Source organism: Castor canadensis, chromosome 4 (assembly GCF_047511655.1).
Source record: "Castor canadensis chromosome 4, mCasCan1.hap1v2, whole genome shotgun sequence".
NCBI classification, from domain to species: domain Eukaryota; kingdom Metazoa; phylum Chordata; class Mammalia; order Rodentia; family Castoridae; genus Castor; species Castor canadensis.
Window position 1 is genome coordinate 176,307,729 of NC_133389.1, and position 17,228 is coordinate 176,324,956.

Sequence of the window (17,228 nt, forward strand, 5' to 3'; positions counted from 1 at the left end):
AATCAATTCTAGGGTATGTGCTTTCAAGATTATCTTGAAATCAAGCCTCCAATGCCTCTGGTTGACTTTTAGACACACAGTATTGACTATACCCTTCTAGAAACTCTAATTCACTTTTTCTGCTAGTTAACAAATCTTTGGTAGTCCAAAGGATTAAGAACCATCTCTAGGGACTGGGGGTGGTCAGCTTTAGAGCATGTGCTTAGCATATATGAGGCCTTGGGGTCAATTCCCAGCACCAAAACAAAATAAAACAACCAAAAAATCTCTCTCAAAAGGTTAGATCAAAAAGAATTAACCTAGAAGGTAACACACATGCACAAGAAATCAGTGTGAGTCAACTCCCTGTATAGCTATCCTTAGCTCAACTAGAAAAAACCCTTGTTCCTTCCTATTATTGCTTATACTCTCTCTTCAACAAAATTAGAGATAAGGGCAAAATAGTTTCGCTGCGTAGCGAGGGGGTGGGGGGGGAGAGGGAGAGGGTAGGGTGTGTTGTAAGGGAGGGGGTGGGGGCAGGGGGGAGAAATGACCCAAGCATTGTATGCACATATGAATAATAAAAAAATAAAAATTAAAAAAAAAAATCTCTCTCAGGAGACTGAAAAGATACCTATCTTGTATCAAGGGTTATTTTTCCTTAATATTAAAAATTAAGAAAGAATTACAATTAGTTATGTAATTCCTTACATTATGCATTTTAAAATGTTTCAATTTGTAGCAGACATGGCTGGTGTAATCCCAGCACTTGAGACTGAAACAGGAAGATCTTGAGTTTAAGACCAGCCCAGGCTACAGAGAGACCTGTCTCCAAAAACAACAACAAAGTATATACTGCCAAGCATCAGTGGACTGTCTGTGCATAAAAATATAAAGACGTGCATTTTCATATTTACATATTTATACAATTATAATTTCATCTTCCAAAAGTTTTTATATAAATAAAACCCTGCAAGACACATGTTGATTTTCAGTAATCAAGGAAGAAAGTTCATTTTCAATCGCTAAAAAAACTCACTATAAAAGGTACCGTTACTCTACTCTGACAACAAAATGGTTATGCAATCATATTTCTATGTTTAGTTACAGAACACTAGCCTAGCCCAAATGACTCCATCATTTATAATAAAGCAGTATTTCTAAACAGCAGTAGTACTGTCCCCAGGAACATATGGTAAGGAATAAGGCATTTCACAAGTGTAGCTAGCAAAGAAGCAATTACACAACATACAGAACAGTTAACACAGGGCTGAGTGTATAGCTCACTGGTAGACCGCTTGCCTAGTGCTGCAAGGCCCTAGGTTCAATTTCCAGCACTGCAAAAAAGAAGACAATAAAAAACTGTTCCCTCAGCAATATTTTTCCAATAGCCTTGGTAATATGTGACATGTCATCTTATGAGAAAACCTAAAAATGTAGCAGTGACATAGGATGAAATATGTTTGTAATTTATTGGCTTACATTCATTTTGAATAATTTTTTACATGTTAAATTTTCCAAAAATGCATGTAAATAAACAATGACTTTATAATAAAGTCATATATATGACTTTTTATATATATATATATTGCAGTTCTATTAATAGTCATGCATCACTTTCAAAGTCTACACAAAATGCCACTTATGGCATTAAGTCTGTTGTTGACCCTGTCACATTCAGTAAACTCAATTGCAGATGCAAGCACTGAATACACTGACAGATCCCTGTAGCCAGGCATAAGAAGTGTTATTTGGCTGTCAATTGTTTTCCTTTTATTTATATTATCTTTGTGAAATGCTGGTACATGATGCTGATATTTCTAAACAGTATGTAGGCAGGGATTTTATTTATTTGTTAATTCATCTCAGTACAGGAGCATAATAATGAAGACATTTATACTCTATCCATACATTATAGACAGGGAACACTGGATTTGACAGTTATGTTAGGTATATTATGAAATATGTGCAATTTGTGAAAGGCATAGAAATACAGTAACATACAGTCTAGTTCCTGGCCTCAAAGAGATCAGAGTCTCATAAAATGAAGTCATCTATCTGCTAGGTACGCTACTCAAGTTCCTAACCAGGAAGAGAAATAGAATATAGGCTTTACAGAACACACAGCTTTTAAGCCTGACCGTGAAGAATGAAAAGCTACAAAAAAAGAGCATTTGAGTCAAAAGCAGAATATAAGCAAAAGTAGAAAGCAGGAACCTATGAAAATTACATACAATCTAGCAAATGATATGAACTGTTCAAACGTAGAGACCCATTAGAAAACAAGGTTGAAAGAACAGGACTATAGGTTTGTCCTTAATAATAATTTATTTTAAGAGCAAGGTGCTAGTGGCTCATGACTGTAATTTTAGCTACTCATGAGGCAGAGATCAGGAGGACTGCAGTTCAAAGCTAGCCCCAGGCAAATAGTTCTTGAGACCCTATCTTGAAAAAAACCCATCACAAAAAAAAGGCTGGCAAATGGGCTCAAGTGGTAAAAGCACCTGTCTAGCAAGCATGAGACCCTGAATTCAAACACCAGTGCTGCCAAAAAAAAAGAAAATTATAGTAAGAGATTGGCAGGATCAGACACAATGAGGAAAAGCAACAAATTATATTTTCAATGATCTGGATTTTAAGGGGTGTGGATAAATAAACTGAAATGTTTGCATTATTGTGGAAAAAAATGTAGAGGGTTTAAAGGGAATGAGAGCCACGGGGAAAAGTGTCCCTAAAAAGGTTCAACTCTTACAGCTCAACTTTCCTTCACCCCTACACACCTTATGAAGTATTGGGTTTAGGCAAGAAACAGCAGAATAATCAAAAGGTGAATGGTGGCACAGCTGGAGTGTGGCTCAAGCAGTAGAGTGCCTGCTTTGCAAGCATGAAACCGTGAGTTCAAACTCTAGTCCCACCAAAGAAATTAACTAAGAAAGTGACTGGTGATCCATTAGAGATGTGGGACTTGGTATCGTATGAGCTATAATGACTTCTATAAATTCCTGAGAAACACAAGATACATATTTATTAAGGTGCTCATGTTATAAACATTATATTAAACTTTGCATTAAACATTATCTACCCCAATTGTCAAATGACCCCCTTATTTTCCTTTTAAGGATGTGGGAAGACTGAGCACAGATATTGGAGTACCTAAATTGACAAAATATAGCTCGAACTACAGACTCAGTGATCAAAGTAAAAGGTATGCTTCTACAGTTATTAAAATTTTCCTATCCATTCTGATATTCCTGTCCCTAATTATATACAGATCAAAACAAATGTCTTAAGGGTTTGGAGATGCTACATGAGAAAGACAGAAGAAAACACAACTTTTTCTTTAATCTTCTAAGAAAGGAACGTTTTTGTTTTGCTTTCTGTATTACATGAAAATAGTCCTCTAACACAAAGCTTGCTGTTTAGTTAGGGCAAGAGGCATTTGTGTATGTTCATTTTTTAAATCAGAACCTTTTTAAGAAGGCATTCTATACATATGGATCATTATCAGAATGAAAGCTAATTCTCAGTAAACAATACAAAATAATGTACAAGAGCCCACATTTTACAGTTTCCTAATATGTTTATAATTTAACTTTTGGACTCAATTCCACACTTGATGATTAAAACAAAAAATATATACTGCCAAGAAAATTGTTAAAACATGTTATTACTTTCTAAGCCCAAGAAAGACCTTAAATGGGCACTACTAAGAATCGACTACTACCGGGCACTGAGGGCTCATGCCTGTAACCCTAGCTACTCAGGAGGCACAGATCAGGAGGATTGTGATTTGAAGCCAGCCAGGGCAAATAGTTCTCGAGACCCTATCTTGAAAAACCCTTCACAAAAATATGGCTGGTGGAATGGCTCAAGGTGAATTCCCTGAGTTCAAGCCCCAGTACTGCAAAAACAAAAACAAAAACAAAAAAACCTATTTACAACTTCCAACTACAGAAAAGTGCCCTCTGTCCTTCCACAGGACAAGGCAAGCAGACCAGTTTTTAACACAACACTGTACATCTTGTCTCCCAATGGACACCCTAGTCTTTATCATTAGCAACACAGTGGTCAAAGAGCAGCAATTTGAGGACACGTGGGTCTAGAGCTAAAACTCCAGGATGTGTAACTATAGCAGTCAAATGTAGTACTCCTGAGAAGAGTAAGCTACAAGTTACTCAGCCAATTCTAGTATAAATTTTTTTTAATGGTTCAAATTCAGTGACGAGGTACTGAAGTCATTTTCATATCACATCCTGCTTCCCCATAATCTTCTTTCTCACAAACACAATGAAGCTAGAATTTCTGCTAAACTGAGCAAAGGACAGGACAAAAGTGACATAAGAAACAAACAAACAGGCTGGTGCAGTGGCTCAAGTGGTAGAGTACCTGCCCAGCAAGCATGAAGCCCTGAGTTCAAACCCCAGTACCACCAATAAAAAAGCAAAGCAAAAATTTAGAAGGCAGCATCCATACTGGTCAAGTAAGAGAATAAAGAGAACACACAAGACCTGTGAGCGGTTTCACTAGCAGAATTTAGGGACACAAACTACCAGATATGCAAATAATGAAAAATAAGCCAGGCATGGTGATAAATGCTTGTAATCCCAACAGGATTGACGAGTTTAAGGCTAGCCTTGGCTACATAGCTAGATCCTGTTGCAAAGCAAACAAAAACAAAGATTGGGGGATAAAGAGACAAAGAGAAAGCAGAAAGAAAAAGACAATGCAAAATAATGCTTAATGCATTGGTGGTACAGTGGTGAGCATAGCTGCCTTCCAAAATAATGCTTGAACAGTCTGTGATTCCATAAATTTGTTAGGATGCTATTGTCAAACTACTTAGAGGTTATGTGTGGCCATGTGCCTTGCTTTGGTTCTCCCCCAGAATCTAGAAAGAAGGACATTTTGAAAAATGAGAGGGTCATTTACCATATATTCTCTTGCTTTGGCAACACACCAAGATATCTGAACGCTCAGACATGGAATGAAGCCTGCAGCTGACACGGAATGGACAAGAGTTCAGCGGCTAGCTTATAAACTACTAACACTTAGGAGCCATTTACTTCTGTGCATAAAATAGCCCACCATTAAACAGCACATTTAAGCTTTCTGTCTTATTAGAACTCTGCTCCAATCGTATTTCTCCACCCAAAAATTTATCCCTTCTGATTTAGGGTATGGCAAACACCTACCATCCTAGCAAAGCAACAAGTAACAGAGAAAATGTAAAAATAAAATCTGGAAGTAACTAATTAATGAGTCCATAGAACATGAAAAGACAAATATAGCTTTGCACCATCTGTTTTGCAACTGCTGCTTTAGCCTTCAGATCCCAGTTCAGTGAGGTCATCACTGGAAAACTTTTCTAGTAACAGACTGCATGCCCATTTCCCCTAACAGGTTTGAACCGCCTCTTTTTTTTTTTGCGCTCGCGCGCGCGTGCATACATGCATGCGTGTGCGTGTGTGTGTGTGTGAGAGAGAGAGAGAGAGAGAGAGAGAGAGAGAGAGAGAGAGACACTAGGATTTGAATTCAGGGCCTCATACTTGCTAGGCAGGCTGCCTATCACTTAAGCCATGCCCCAGTCCTCGAACTGCTTATATCTAATGGTGCTCTACTCTTAGCTATATGGCTTCTATCCAGTACAGTGCTTAGTAGCATGATGTTCTATAAGTGAATACAATTTTATGTTGACATGATATTCCAAGTACAATAGGGCAGGACTCTAAATGCCAAGAGGTTTATTAAAAAAACACAAAGTATCTCCAGAACCAAAACAACAGTGGAAAAGCAAGCATGGAAAAAGGAAGAGTTGCCACTATTCTAAAAGAAGTCCTATGGAAATAAAACCTGTCAGAACTTTAATATATATATTCTCTAGTATCTTGTATCTCTGTCTGCCCATCTTCTTCCATGAAGCAGGAGACGTGACAGTTAACAAGTTCAGATTCACGTCTTCCCATTTTTGCCACCAGAAAGGAAAAAACTAAAGCATCCAATTTTTACCATCTTAGTTCATGTGACCCCATCAGTGCCGTAGTGTGCTCAGAAAGATGGGGCACTGTACTTCTTCCTGACTTTGGCCAAAGAAGACACAATGGCTAGTGAGGATCAAAGAAACACTACATTAGAAGAGAAGTAACTACAATCTGAAATGTATGGGACACCATTCCACAGAAGAAAAGAGAACTACTGCTAAAGAAGAAAAACAATCAGCGATTATCCATTCCTCCATGAAAATGGGAGTTTTGTTTGTTCCACTGGTTGGTTTTTGTTTTATTTTGGGTTTTTTTAGATTTGGGGTGGGCTACGGTCTTGATATTTTAGCCCAGTCTACCTCAAACTTCCACACTGGTGGTTATGTTTTTAAAACTTCAAAAACAAAGTGACTTATATATGTTAAGACCTGAGGCCTGAAGTTAAACCAAAAAACAAGGAACAAAGAAATGAGTCATGTATAAAGAACATGAGATCTGCATGGAAAGAGACAGTAGGAAAAAGCAGGGCTGCGATAATGACGGACGAACAAAGTAAAGACAGTGAAATACCAAGTGTGTCTGTACTTCCTGCAGATCCCTAACATGCTACCCTAACAAATTTACCAAAAGCAGTTCAAAGCTTTGTGTGGGATTTCTATACGATTTCTCAGACTGGAATAGAGTATAGGCTCATTAAAGTGGAAAGTTTTGTCTTGAAAAAATAGTATTGTTATCTTTGGTAACAAGAGGTCTGGAAAACAGAAAAGCATTTTAAAATGTAAACAGTAATCATTTCAATTTATTAAGAACAGGGCAAAAAAACTACCTGCCTAGCAAGTGCAAAGTCCCTGAATTCAACCCCAATACTTTATCTCCCCCTCCCCCTCCAAAAAAAACAGCAGTGACAAAGTAGGGTAAAATTTATTACATTTTGTTGTCTCTGAAACCAAAAAGGTCTTAATTTGGTTTCTGAAGCCAAGCTTTCATCAAGAGGAATTAACTGGTTAGACCAGGTGTGCTGATGACCCAGGCCTGTAACCCTAGTACTCTAAAAGCAGAGGCAGGATGATCACAACTTCGGGGCCAGCCTGGGCTGCAAAGCAAGACTATCTCAAAAGAATGGGGGGGGGGGGGGAAGTAATTACACTGATACAACCACATAATGGAAAGTTATACTGATATTAAAGAAGTAGTACTACTAGTAAGTTCTGACATATAAAACATGCTTAAGGTAAGGCTGGGGTGTAGCTTAGTGGTACAGTGCTTATGGCCCTGAATTAAGTCCCCAGAATCACAAAACATAAATAAATAAATAAATAAATGCCTAAAGTTTATGATAGAGCTAGTGAAAAATAGCAAGTCACAGTTTAATGAAACATAATCCTATCCTAAAAATTTAAAGAACCAAAATACAAAGCCATCCTGAATATCCTCTTATTCAAATCTTTCTCTTTTTATAGACTCAGTATGTCTGCATCCTCTAAACTCTTCTTAAACTATCTCCATAAATTTACAGTGATTAAGTCTACATTTCCTACCAGGTGTATGTCACTTACTTTCTACTGTAATTCCTACCTTGCCAAGAATTTAAATGAGATCCTTGTATACGTCTCTGGGCCAACCTTTAAGGACTAAGACTGCTGTTTTTATGCAATAATCCAGTAAATATCAGCTAGGTAAATAAAAGCTCAAACCGGACCAACACAAAGAGGGCTGATGTTGTGGTTCAAATGGTAGAGCACCTGCCTAGCAAGCATGAAAAGCCCCGAGTTCAAATCCTAGCACTGAAAAAAAAAATCTGCTCTTGGATACAGAGATAATCCAAAAGCATTAGTACATCTGCATCAGAAAGTATTCTCAGCTGGGCCTGGATGGTGCACACCTGTAATACTAGCTTCTCAGGAGGCTGAAATCAAGAGGAAGGGACAAGTTTCCAGCATAGCCTGGAGAAAAAGCTAGTGAGACCAATAAGAAAAAAACTAAGCTTGGCAGTACAAGCCTGTCATCCCAGCTCCAAGGGAATAGGAGGTTCGAGGTCCAGACCAGCTTGCATAAATGCAAAACCCTATCAGAAAAATACCTACAACAAAAAAGACTGGGGGTGTGGCTCAGGTGGTAGAGCACCTGCCTAGCAATCAAACAATGAGAAAAGGCACTATTTTTCTTGATGGTGATAATATAAATCAAAGAAAAAAAATGTGAAACAAGTTAATCATAAAAAACTCCCTTTGAAAAAGCAATTTCACTTCCAGGAAGAACTATCTGAAATACGAACATTAAAACACAAGCAAAAGTTTTTCTACTACATCTACCTGAAAATGTAAAAGTGCATATTCATTCAGTGAAACATTTGGTCATTTGTAAACAATTACCAAAAGAGTATAATGACATGGGCAAATGTTTATGTTAGCATACTGGGGTAAAAAACAGTACGATACCATATTATATATACAATGTAATTAGCTATATGCCAAGCTATATTTCAAAGACAAAAATCTGGTTTTTTGTACTTTTTCATGTCTCATCCGTATAAGAGTTTTTTAAGCAAAAAAAAAAAAAAAAAAGTCTATTTCTTTCTGTATAATTAGTGCTGCTTTTAAAGAATCTCTGCTTTGAAATGCTAAACTATAGCAATGGGAGGGGGAGACCAGAGGATTATAAATTCAATTCCATAATGAGATTAAAAAAAACCCTATAGTTATCACAAGTATATTTACTACACATTAAAAATCATCACAGGTTTGTAGACAAAATTTTAAATGAGGTAGTAGATTGAATTTAAGCATTTGTTCTCAAAAAAAATTAACAAATTAGTCAAATGTAAAAATGCTGTATCAGAACCAAAAAGAAAAAATTACTCTTAATATAGAGAAAGGCAGAAAATAGGGATAATAGACTTCATTGCCAATTTTGTAAACTTCTATAAATTAAAAAACATGAAAATAAGCATCTCTGAAATTAAAATAAAGAGCACTAACAAAAAATATAAAACTGGCCAACATGTGGCAAGATTTCCAACTCTATAATAATCAAATAAATCTAACTTTAGCCAAAGGAAATTCTTCTCTGCAAACTTTTCTTTAATGGTATGCTCTATTGACTAATATTTGCAGAAATGGGCACTCACACAAAGTATCAGGAGTATTAACTAGAGCCATCTTTCAGAAAGACATTTTAACACTCTGATAGATATTATCCAAACAGTCACACTTTATAGGCTTAAAGAGCCTATGAATCCATTTTCAGGAGTTTAACTTGATAAAACCATCTCACTAAATGTAATAAGTCATAGCATTCAACAACTGGGGGGTTGGGAGAGGGAGGGACTAGAAGCCCAAATTTGGATTATGGGCTCAGGTCAAGGAAAAAAAAAAAAAAAAAAAAAAGGAACAAATTAAAATTTTTTCGTGAGAGCTTGAAGATGTGGCTCAGGCACTAGGGTGCAGGCCTAGTAAGTGCCAAGCCCCAAGTTCAAATTCTAATACTGCCAAAAATTAAATAAATGCATAAATAAATAAATTTCCTCATGGAATAACATTCCAGAGTCACAGAGAATAAAATCTAGTTGCAACTGGTAACTACACTGTATTATTCTTCCCTATTATTTTCATCTTGAAAAAGACTGTAAGAACATGGAGTAAAAATATGAACATAGTTATCTGACTGGTAGAACTAAAATTATCTTAATTTCTTTAATTTTCCTAAAGCTTCCCAATTTTCTATGTCCCTATGCACTATTTTTAATAGTAGAGACAGTACTGAAGAGAAAAAAAGAGCAAAGTAGGAATAAAACTGAATTCAATCCCACCACTGCCACTGGGTGAAAGCACACAGTATTAATGAAATTGCTACTACATGGCCAAGAGGGAAGGGGTAGCCTACAAATACCTGAGCTACAAGTAGAAAAGGCAGAAGTACCCCTGAAAGCAAGCCAAAAGAGAAAAAATGGAAGGGAGTGATTTCCTAACTAAGAGAGACTAGACAAGAAAGGAACAGATCAGCAGTCATTCAAAAACTCAAGAGGCTCAGATGGTGGGTAGACCACTCGCCTCACAAGCACAGAGCCCTGAGTTAAACCCCAGGATCACTCCAAAACAAAACAAAAGCCATACAAAAAAACCTTCACAGAAAAAAGGAAAAGAGAAAAACCATAGAAGATGTTTATGGTTCATTTATGGGCAATAATGAACGATGAATGAATGACAAAGAGCAGAGGGAATAATCAGAAGACTCTACTCTTATCTTAGGGATGAATAAAAATTATTCTTCTAAAAAAAAATTAAGGGACCAAGCAGAACCTACTGGTGCATACCTACAATCCCAGAACTCAGGAGGCTAAAGCAGAAGGATCTCAATTAGAAGGCCAACTGGGAAAGATCCTGTCTCAAAAAGAAAAAAAAAAGGTAAGTGTCATTGATTTGGAAGAAGGGCAGAATGGTCACTGGAAGACTACACAAAGGCAGCAACTTATGCAGGCTTGGAAGAAAACAGAAGAATTATAAGCACTTTATACCCTCCTCTAGGTCCTTCATCATATGGATCAAGTCGTTTGTACAGTAAAAATAGGGTGGCATGGAGGTGTGACTAAAGCAATCGAGTGCCTGCTTTGCATGCACAAAGTCCTGAGCTCAAAGCACCGGTTCCACCCTCCAAAGAAACAGGTTGGCATAATGGAAAAATGTAAGGCACTCCACCAGTGCTCTATATTGTAGCTGCTGTTACTACCATTTTAATCACTGTGTCTCTATGAATGCCACACCCACCGTTCCCAGGACAAAGCCACAGTTCCAGCATTTTATTTAGAAAAGCTAAGCAACATGAGTCAATGAAGAGAATAAAAAGTCATAACTGCTCTCTCACAATTAATCCCAATCCTCTCATTCCCAAAACTCAAAGAGATGAGGTATGTGCTGATAACAGCACACTCTGCAGGAGTTGCTCAAGTTATTAGGGGTTTGTAGAAGGCCTTTAAAGTTTCTTTCCCACCCTGAGATTCTATTTCCACCCAAAAGCATCAAAGAAGGCAAATTATATCCAAACAGCCACTGTCTACTAATTTGCACTAAACTGATAAACTGACAGGAATTTTTGGTCTAAGTTTCTTTGTCCTCATCATAATTATACTTATCCACATGAAAATCTGGGAAAAAAAATCTACAAACTCATAGTTACTATTAAGTTGTAATATATATAGCTACACAGCTGAGCACAAAGACTGTAAAACAATTTCTAGTGATGTAGGAAATGACACAATGATGCTAGATTTAAAAAAAGGAAAACTGCCCTCTTTTCTGTATTAGTTTTTTTGCAGGAAAAAAAGCCTTTTTGCTTTTGTTTTTTTTTTTGTGAGACAGGGTCTTTCCCTATGTATCCCAGGCTGGCCTCAAATTCTGTCACACAAGTACTGGGATTTCAGGGAGCATGCCACTACATCTACCTCAACTTATTTGTAACACGATACAATTAAAAAAAAACAAAACACAAACTTTTAAAATTGTACATAACACTGATGTGCAACTAAAGGTAACAGTGTCAAAACATTGATGTGGATTTTAGAAGCAACACACTAAGCCCAAAATATTGTCAATTCATATGCTGAACATTATTATGTATAAAAGAATGTAAACCAGGCTCCACCTATAATCCTAACTACTCAGGAGACAGAGAGCAGAAGGATCGAGGTTTGATGCCATCCCAGGCAAATAGTTCCGCAAGACCCTATCTTGAAAAACCCTACCACAGAAAGGGGCTAGTGTAGTGGCTCAAGGTATAGGCCCTGAGTTCAAACCCCAGTACTGTGGGGAAAAAAAAACAAACCTGTTTGAAAGACACGAGTTACTCATGAGCACATACATGCTCATACAAATACATATACATGTAAATAAAAAACAAAAGACTGAGCAGAAAAAGAATCACTTTAAGTGGACAGTGGCATTGTAACTTTTTTTTTACTTTTCTGTATTTTCCAAGTTCTCTAAACTGTGTAATACTATTCAAAATAAATGGGAGGAATGATTTTTTAAATCAACAGCATAAAAATAAGTGGGGCTGCTTCAATGCTGAACCTGAATGTAAAAAAGCAAAAACAAAAAAATTTCAGAACATAACTCTACTAAGCACAGTGCAAGACTGGAGCTGTGGCTCAAGTGGAAGAATGCCTGCTTTGCAAGCTCAAAGCCCTGAGTTCAAACTCCAGTCCCACCAAAAAAAGAAACAAAGGAAAACAAAACTAAGCACAGTGCTAAGCACTTGCACACTTTAACACTTAAGTTAACCAATAACCCTAGGAAATAAATTATCTCCACTATGTGGGCTAAGGAACTGAGGTTTCCAGAAACAAAAAACACACACATGTAACTAAACAATATCAGAGGCAGAAAAACCTCTGATACAAGACCTCCTGGTCTAAAGTCCACATGCTTAACAACTGAGTCTGATTCAACAGAAAGTGTGCCAACTTATTTTACATTTAACATTAATTTTTAACAATTTACCAAATACATACATAACTGTGCTTCAAATTATTGCATCAGGTAATCCTACTACAATTTATTTCTATCTACATCAAGCTAAACATGGTCACTGATAAGTCCTGGGATTAGAGAACTAGGCCTTACTAGCAGAGTTCCGAGTAATTTAAACACAGAATGACAGTACTTGGCTAAAACAGACTCAAAACTTTACATTCAAGAGAATACTGCTCATATTAGCTAACAAGAAACTAAAAAAACTAACACCAGCCAAGTGGCAGTGGCTCATGCCTGTAATCTTGGCTCTGTGGGAAGCAGAGATCAGAAGGATCGCAGAGTGAGGCCACCCTGGGCAGACAGTTTCTATCCTGAAAATACCCAACACGAAACAAAGCTGCTGGAGTGGCTCAAGTGGTTGCCTAGCAAGCAAGAGGCCCTGAGTTCAAGGCCTAACACTAGACCTTAGCTAACAAAGTCAAACTGCCTCAAAATTCAGACAATATCCATATATAGTCTAAAGGTATGATGAGAAAACCCCCAAAAGCTGAGTATTAAAATTCAAGTACTTAACACAAATTGAGGCTTAATTTCAATAGTCACTAAGTTAAAACATACATAAGAAAAAGGACCACAAATGGTTTAAACATGTCTTGCAGGACAGGCCCCAGTGGCTCACACTTGTCATCCTAGCTACTCAGGAGGCAGAGATCAGGAGGAGCGTGCTTCAAAGCCAGCTCAGACAAATAGTTCAAGAGACCTATCTCAAAATACCCAGAAGTGGTTCAAGTGTTACAACACCTGACTAGTAAGCATGAGGCCCTCAGTTCAAACCCTAGTACCCCCTCCCAAAAAAAAAAAGTATTTTAGCATGTGTCAGGGATTAGGTTTCTGATAATGTCAATGACTGAGAACTATTTTTTGAACATAACATATTTAAGGAATGATTTTTAGGAAATCATTTGAATTCTAGCTTTAGGTTACTTAGCTCAAAAAGTAGGAGAAATTACACCCATTTGGAATCATCATTCAAGTTTTGGCCCTCAGCAGGATTATTAAAAAATACTTTAAAAAAATACTTTCTTTAATTCCCAACTCCTTTTCACATTACTCTACAACATACATACCTTCCTCCTATTGCGTCGTCTTGCGGTTGGGCCCCGGCAGTGTTCCTCTGTGAACGTCGCAGTGACCCCCCTGGATTGTTATTAGGCCGGTTGGACATTGGCACCTCTCTCTTGAAGGGACATACCCTTTCTAGACACTACCATTCACTGAAAGAAATGACAAAAATCAGACTGATTAGGTATCTATGATACAACACACAGAAATGAGAGGTACCAAAACTGAGGACATTTTATGCAAACAATTTGACATTATAGGTTTCACCAATGCTGTGCTATCTTATATTGTGATATCTGACTGGTTACTGTGTTATGAAATGTCAGGAACACAGCACATTCATATCATGTGACACAGAACTGAGCACATACTATTACTAACATTTCTTTTGAATAGCCAAGAAATTCTCAAAGACAATGGAGAAAATGGAGCACTTACAGAAATGTCTTTTTCCACATTTACAGTAATGGAAGAAAACCCCAATCTCTACTAATGGCACACAAACAGGTATTAGACAAATCACAGGATCAACAAGTATTAAAGAGCTTGCCTCTGTAAAAACCACACCCAATATGACTCAGATTTCTCTGCCAGAGTTAAAAAAGTCATGCTTGTATGTTGGGAATAAATGAAATAATAAATACACAGGAAACTTTAAAACTGTAGTATCTTACTGGAAAAATGAAAACAACTCAAGGAGGGTTAAACGAAGCAATGGTTCCACATATTCTGTATTTTAATACCCAACACCACAAACAAACACATAAAATTAGAACGAGAATATTCCTTCAACTGTTGGGCACAGTGGCTCAAACCTGTAATTCTAGCTACATAGAAGGCAGAGATCGATAGGATTAAGGTTCAAGGCCAGTCCAGGCAAAATGTTTTTGGGATCCCATCTCACCCAATGGCTGGACAGGTAGTGTGTGCCTGTCATTCCCCAGCTTCACAAGGAAGCACAAATAGAAGGACTGCAGTCCAAGCAGGCCTGGGCATAAAGGGAGACCTCTCAAAAATAAAAGCCAATGAAAAAGGGCCGTCAGAGTGGCTGGCTTAGCAAGTACAAGGTCCTAAATTCAACCTCCAGTATTGCTGAAATACATTACACACACACACACACACACACACACACACACACACACACACGCACACACATATTCATTCTATTAATATTCCTTCAAGCACAAACATTTTAGAAACTTTCTTTTAGGAAAAAAAAAATTGGGATGGTACTGGAGTTTGAGCTCAGGGCCTCCACTTAAACCACAGTCCCAGACCCATTTTGCTTTATTTTTTAGATAAGGTCTTAAGTGTTTTGCCCACACTGGCCTAAGCCAGAACACGCCTACTTACACCTACCACATAGCTGGAGTTACAGGTCTGAGCCAGCACACCTGGTTTTCACTAAAATGGGGTCTCACTAACTTTTTGCCTAAGGTGGCCTTGAACTGCAATCTGCTCCATCTCAGCCTCCCAAATAGCTGAGACATAAGCTAAAAAATTAATTTAAGACCAGGTCTTTGTTACATAGCCCAGGCTGGCTTCAAATTCACTATGTAGCCCAGGCTAGCTGCCAACTCTCAATCCTCCTGGGTACTGCTATTACAGGCACGCATCACCACATCTGTTTTTCAAGTTTCGAATGTCTGAAAGAGCACCATACCACCTTGATACTTGATGGACTGAAAAACTCCACAATTTTTATATTGAGTCTTTTGAGAGGAAAATAAGCTAATACATCCCCTCCAGTGTCTGAAAAAAGCTTTCAACTTTTGGAACTAACATCCTAAATGAATCTTACTTGTTCAGTGTGCTGCTCCCTCCAATTTCTTATGCCTTTAGATGTGGCATTAGATGTGTATGCTGTTATTGTGTTAAACAGCAATAATTAAACAGAATTTATACAGCACTTTGCTTATTTGTTTATTATAGTAGCATAATTTGTGCCAGTGAAACCTATAAGCCATTGCATTATTCCTATTTTACAAATAAGGAAAATAAAGTGTTAGCAAATTATAAGCCTGCACACAGCAAGTAATTGCATCCAGACCTTCAGGTTAAAAGACATAAACGATATTGGATACAGCGGATCTGAATTACACACACTAAATCAAGACAAAAATGACTAGGTCCTACAAGAAACTGTAGTGAGTTAAGTAACAAAAAAGACAGCATAAGTTAAACTATACAATAAAATGGAACAGAAGTCACCCTTGCTTGAAATGTAAATCATTACTTAGTTAAGAATGCCAAGGACTTAAAAGAAGCCTATCTTTGAAATGGGAAAGCATAACCTTTAAGCTTCTGCTACAAGTAAGTGATTAAAAGCTGCCGAGATATGAACAAAATTCTTACAGGGCTGGAGCCCTGGCTCAAGCAGAGCAGTGCTTGCCTAGCAAACACAAACACTACAAAACCAAACCAAAAGAAAATAAGACAAAAAGACAATTCTTTGTATCAATCTACTGAATATAATTCTGGCTTTCCTACTTAATCACAGTGAGACCTGCAAATACCTTATATTCACAAAAATAATACGTAAAACAAAATTTAAAATACCTTCAACCTTCATTAAGTTTATTTCTCCATTAAACTGTGGAACATCCACCTTAAGGTATGTATTAAAAACTACATATCTATATAGATGTCTGTCTGTCTGTCTATATCTTAGATTCTTACCTGAACATGATAGCTGCCATTTAATAAATGTCTTTTTTTTTTTTTTTTTTTAGTTTTTGTGGTGCTAGTGGGTGGAACCTAGAGCATTAAACATACTAAGCATGCATTCTACCACTGAACCATATTACCTGTGTCTACTAAGTACAATTAAATGACTGAATCTGAAAGGAGAGAGGGGAGGAGAGGACATGAGATTCATCATGATCAATGAGAAAGAAATTGGAGGGGAGACCTATCTATAAAACCATTTGAGACACTATTATTTCACTTTGATTTAGGAAGATACAAAAAACAGATTTATATTGTATATTCAGAAGTCAAATTTCAAAGAAAGGGGCTAGACATAAGGCATAATTCACTAACAGGATCCCATGGGGGCGGTGAGAGAATTAAAAGCATAAGCTTTAAATGAAAAGAAAACTGCATCACTCTCCATGGCACAAGAAGATGACATGTGGAAGCTTATTATCCTATGGTTAACAGGTATGAGAACAAGGTAAAAAGGCACCCTTTGACAAGTAGGTCCAAAACTAACCAAAAGTCTATTTTGTAGAACACTACAAAAAAACAAGCTGGATATCACAGGTCTATAATACCCAGCACTTAGGAGGCTGAAGCAGGAAGATGGCAAATTTTGAGGACAGCCTGGAATACACAGTTATACCCAATCTCCAAACAAAACAGCTGGGCACTGGTGGCTCACACCTGCAATTCTAGCTACTTGGGAGGCTGAGATTGGGAGAATTCTGGTTCCAAGCCACCCTGGGGGAAATAGTTCCTAAGACCCCCCATCTCTAAAATAACCAGAGCAAAATGAACTGAAGGTGTGCCTCAAGCAGTAGAACACCTGCTTTGCAAGCATGAAGCCAAGTTAAAACCCCAGTCCCACCAAAAAAAAAAAAAAAAAAGTCAATCACTTTCTCAAAAACAGATACTATCAAAGTATTTCTAAAACATCAAACAACTCATTCCCTAATATAAATACTTTCTTAGCTCATATAGC

General features: G+C 37.4%; 1 protein-coding gene across 17 annotated transcripts in view; it reads right to left on the bottom strand.

Annotated features, from left to right (window-relative positions):
• Nucleotides 1–17,228, bottom strand: part of Trip12 (thyroid hormone receptor interactor 12) — a 144,052-nt gene that overhangs the window by 92,614 nt on the left and 34,210 nt on the right. For all 17 annotated transcript variants that reach the window (XM_074071922.1, XM_074071923.1, XM_074071935.1 and 14 more), the window contains exon 2: nucleotides 13,552–13,698. In XM_074071922.1, the coding sequence (XP_073928023.1) occupies nucleotides 13,552–13,649 (98 nt within the window). In that variant the 5' untranslated portion in view covers nucleotides 13,650–13,698. The remainder of the gene's footprint in view (nucleotides 1–13,551; nucleotides 13,699–17,228) is intronic.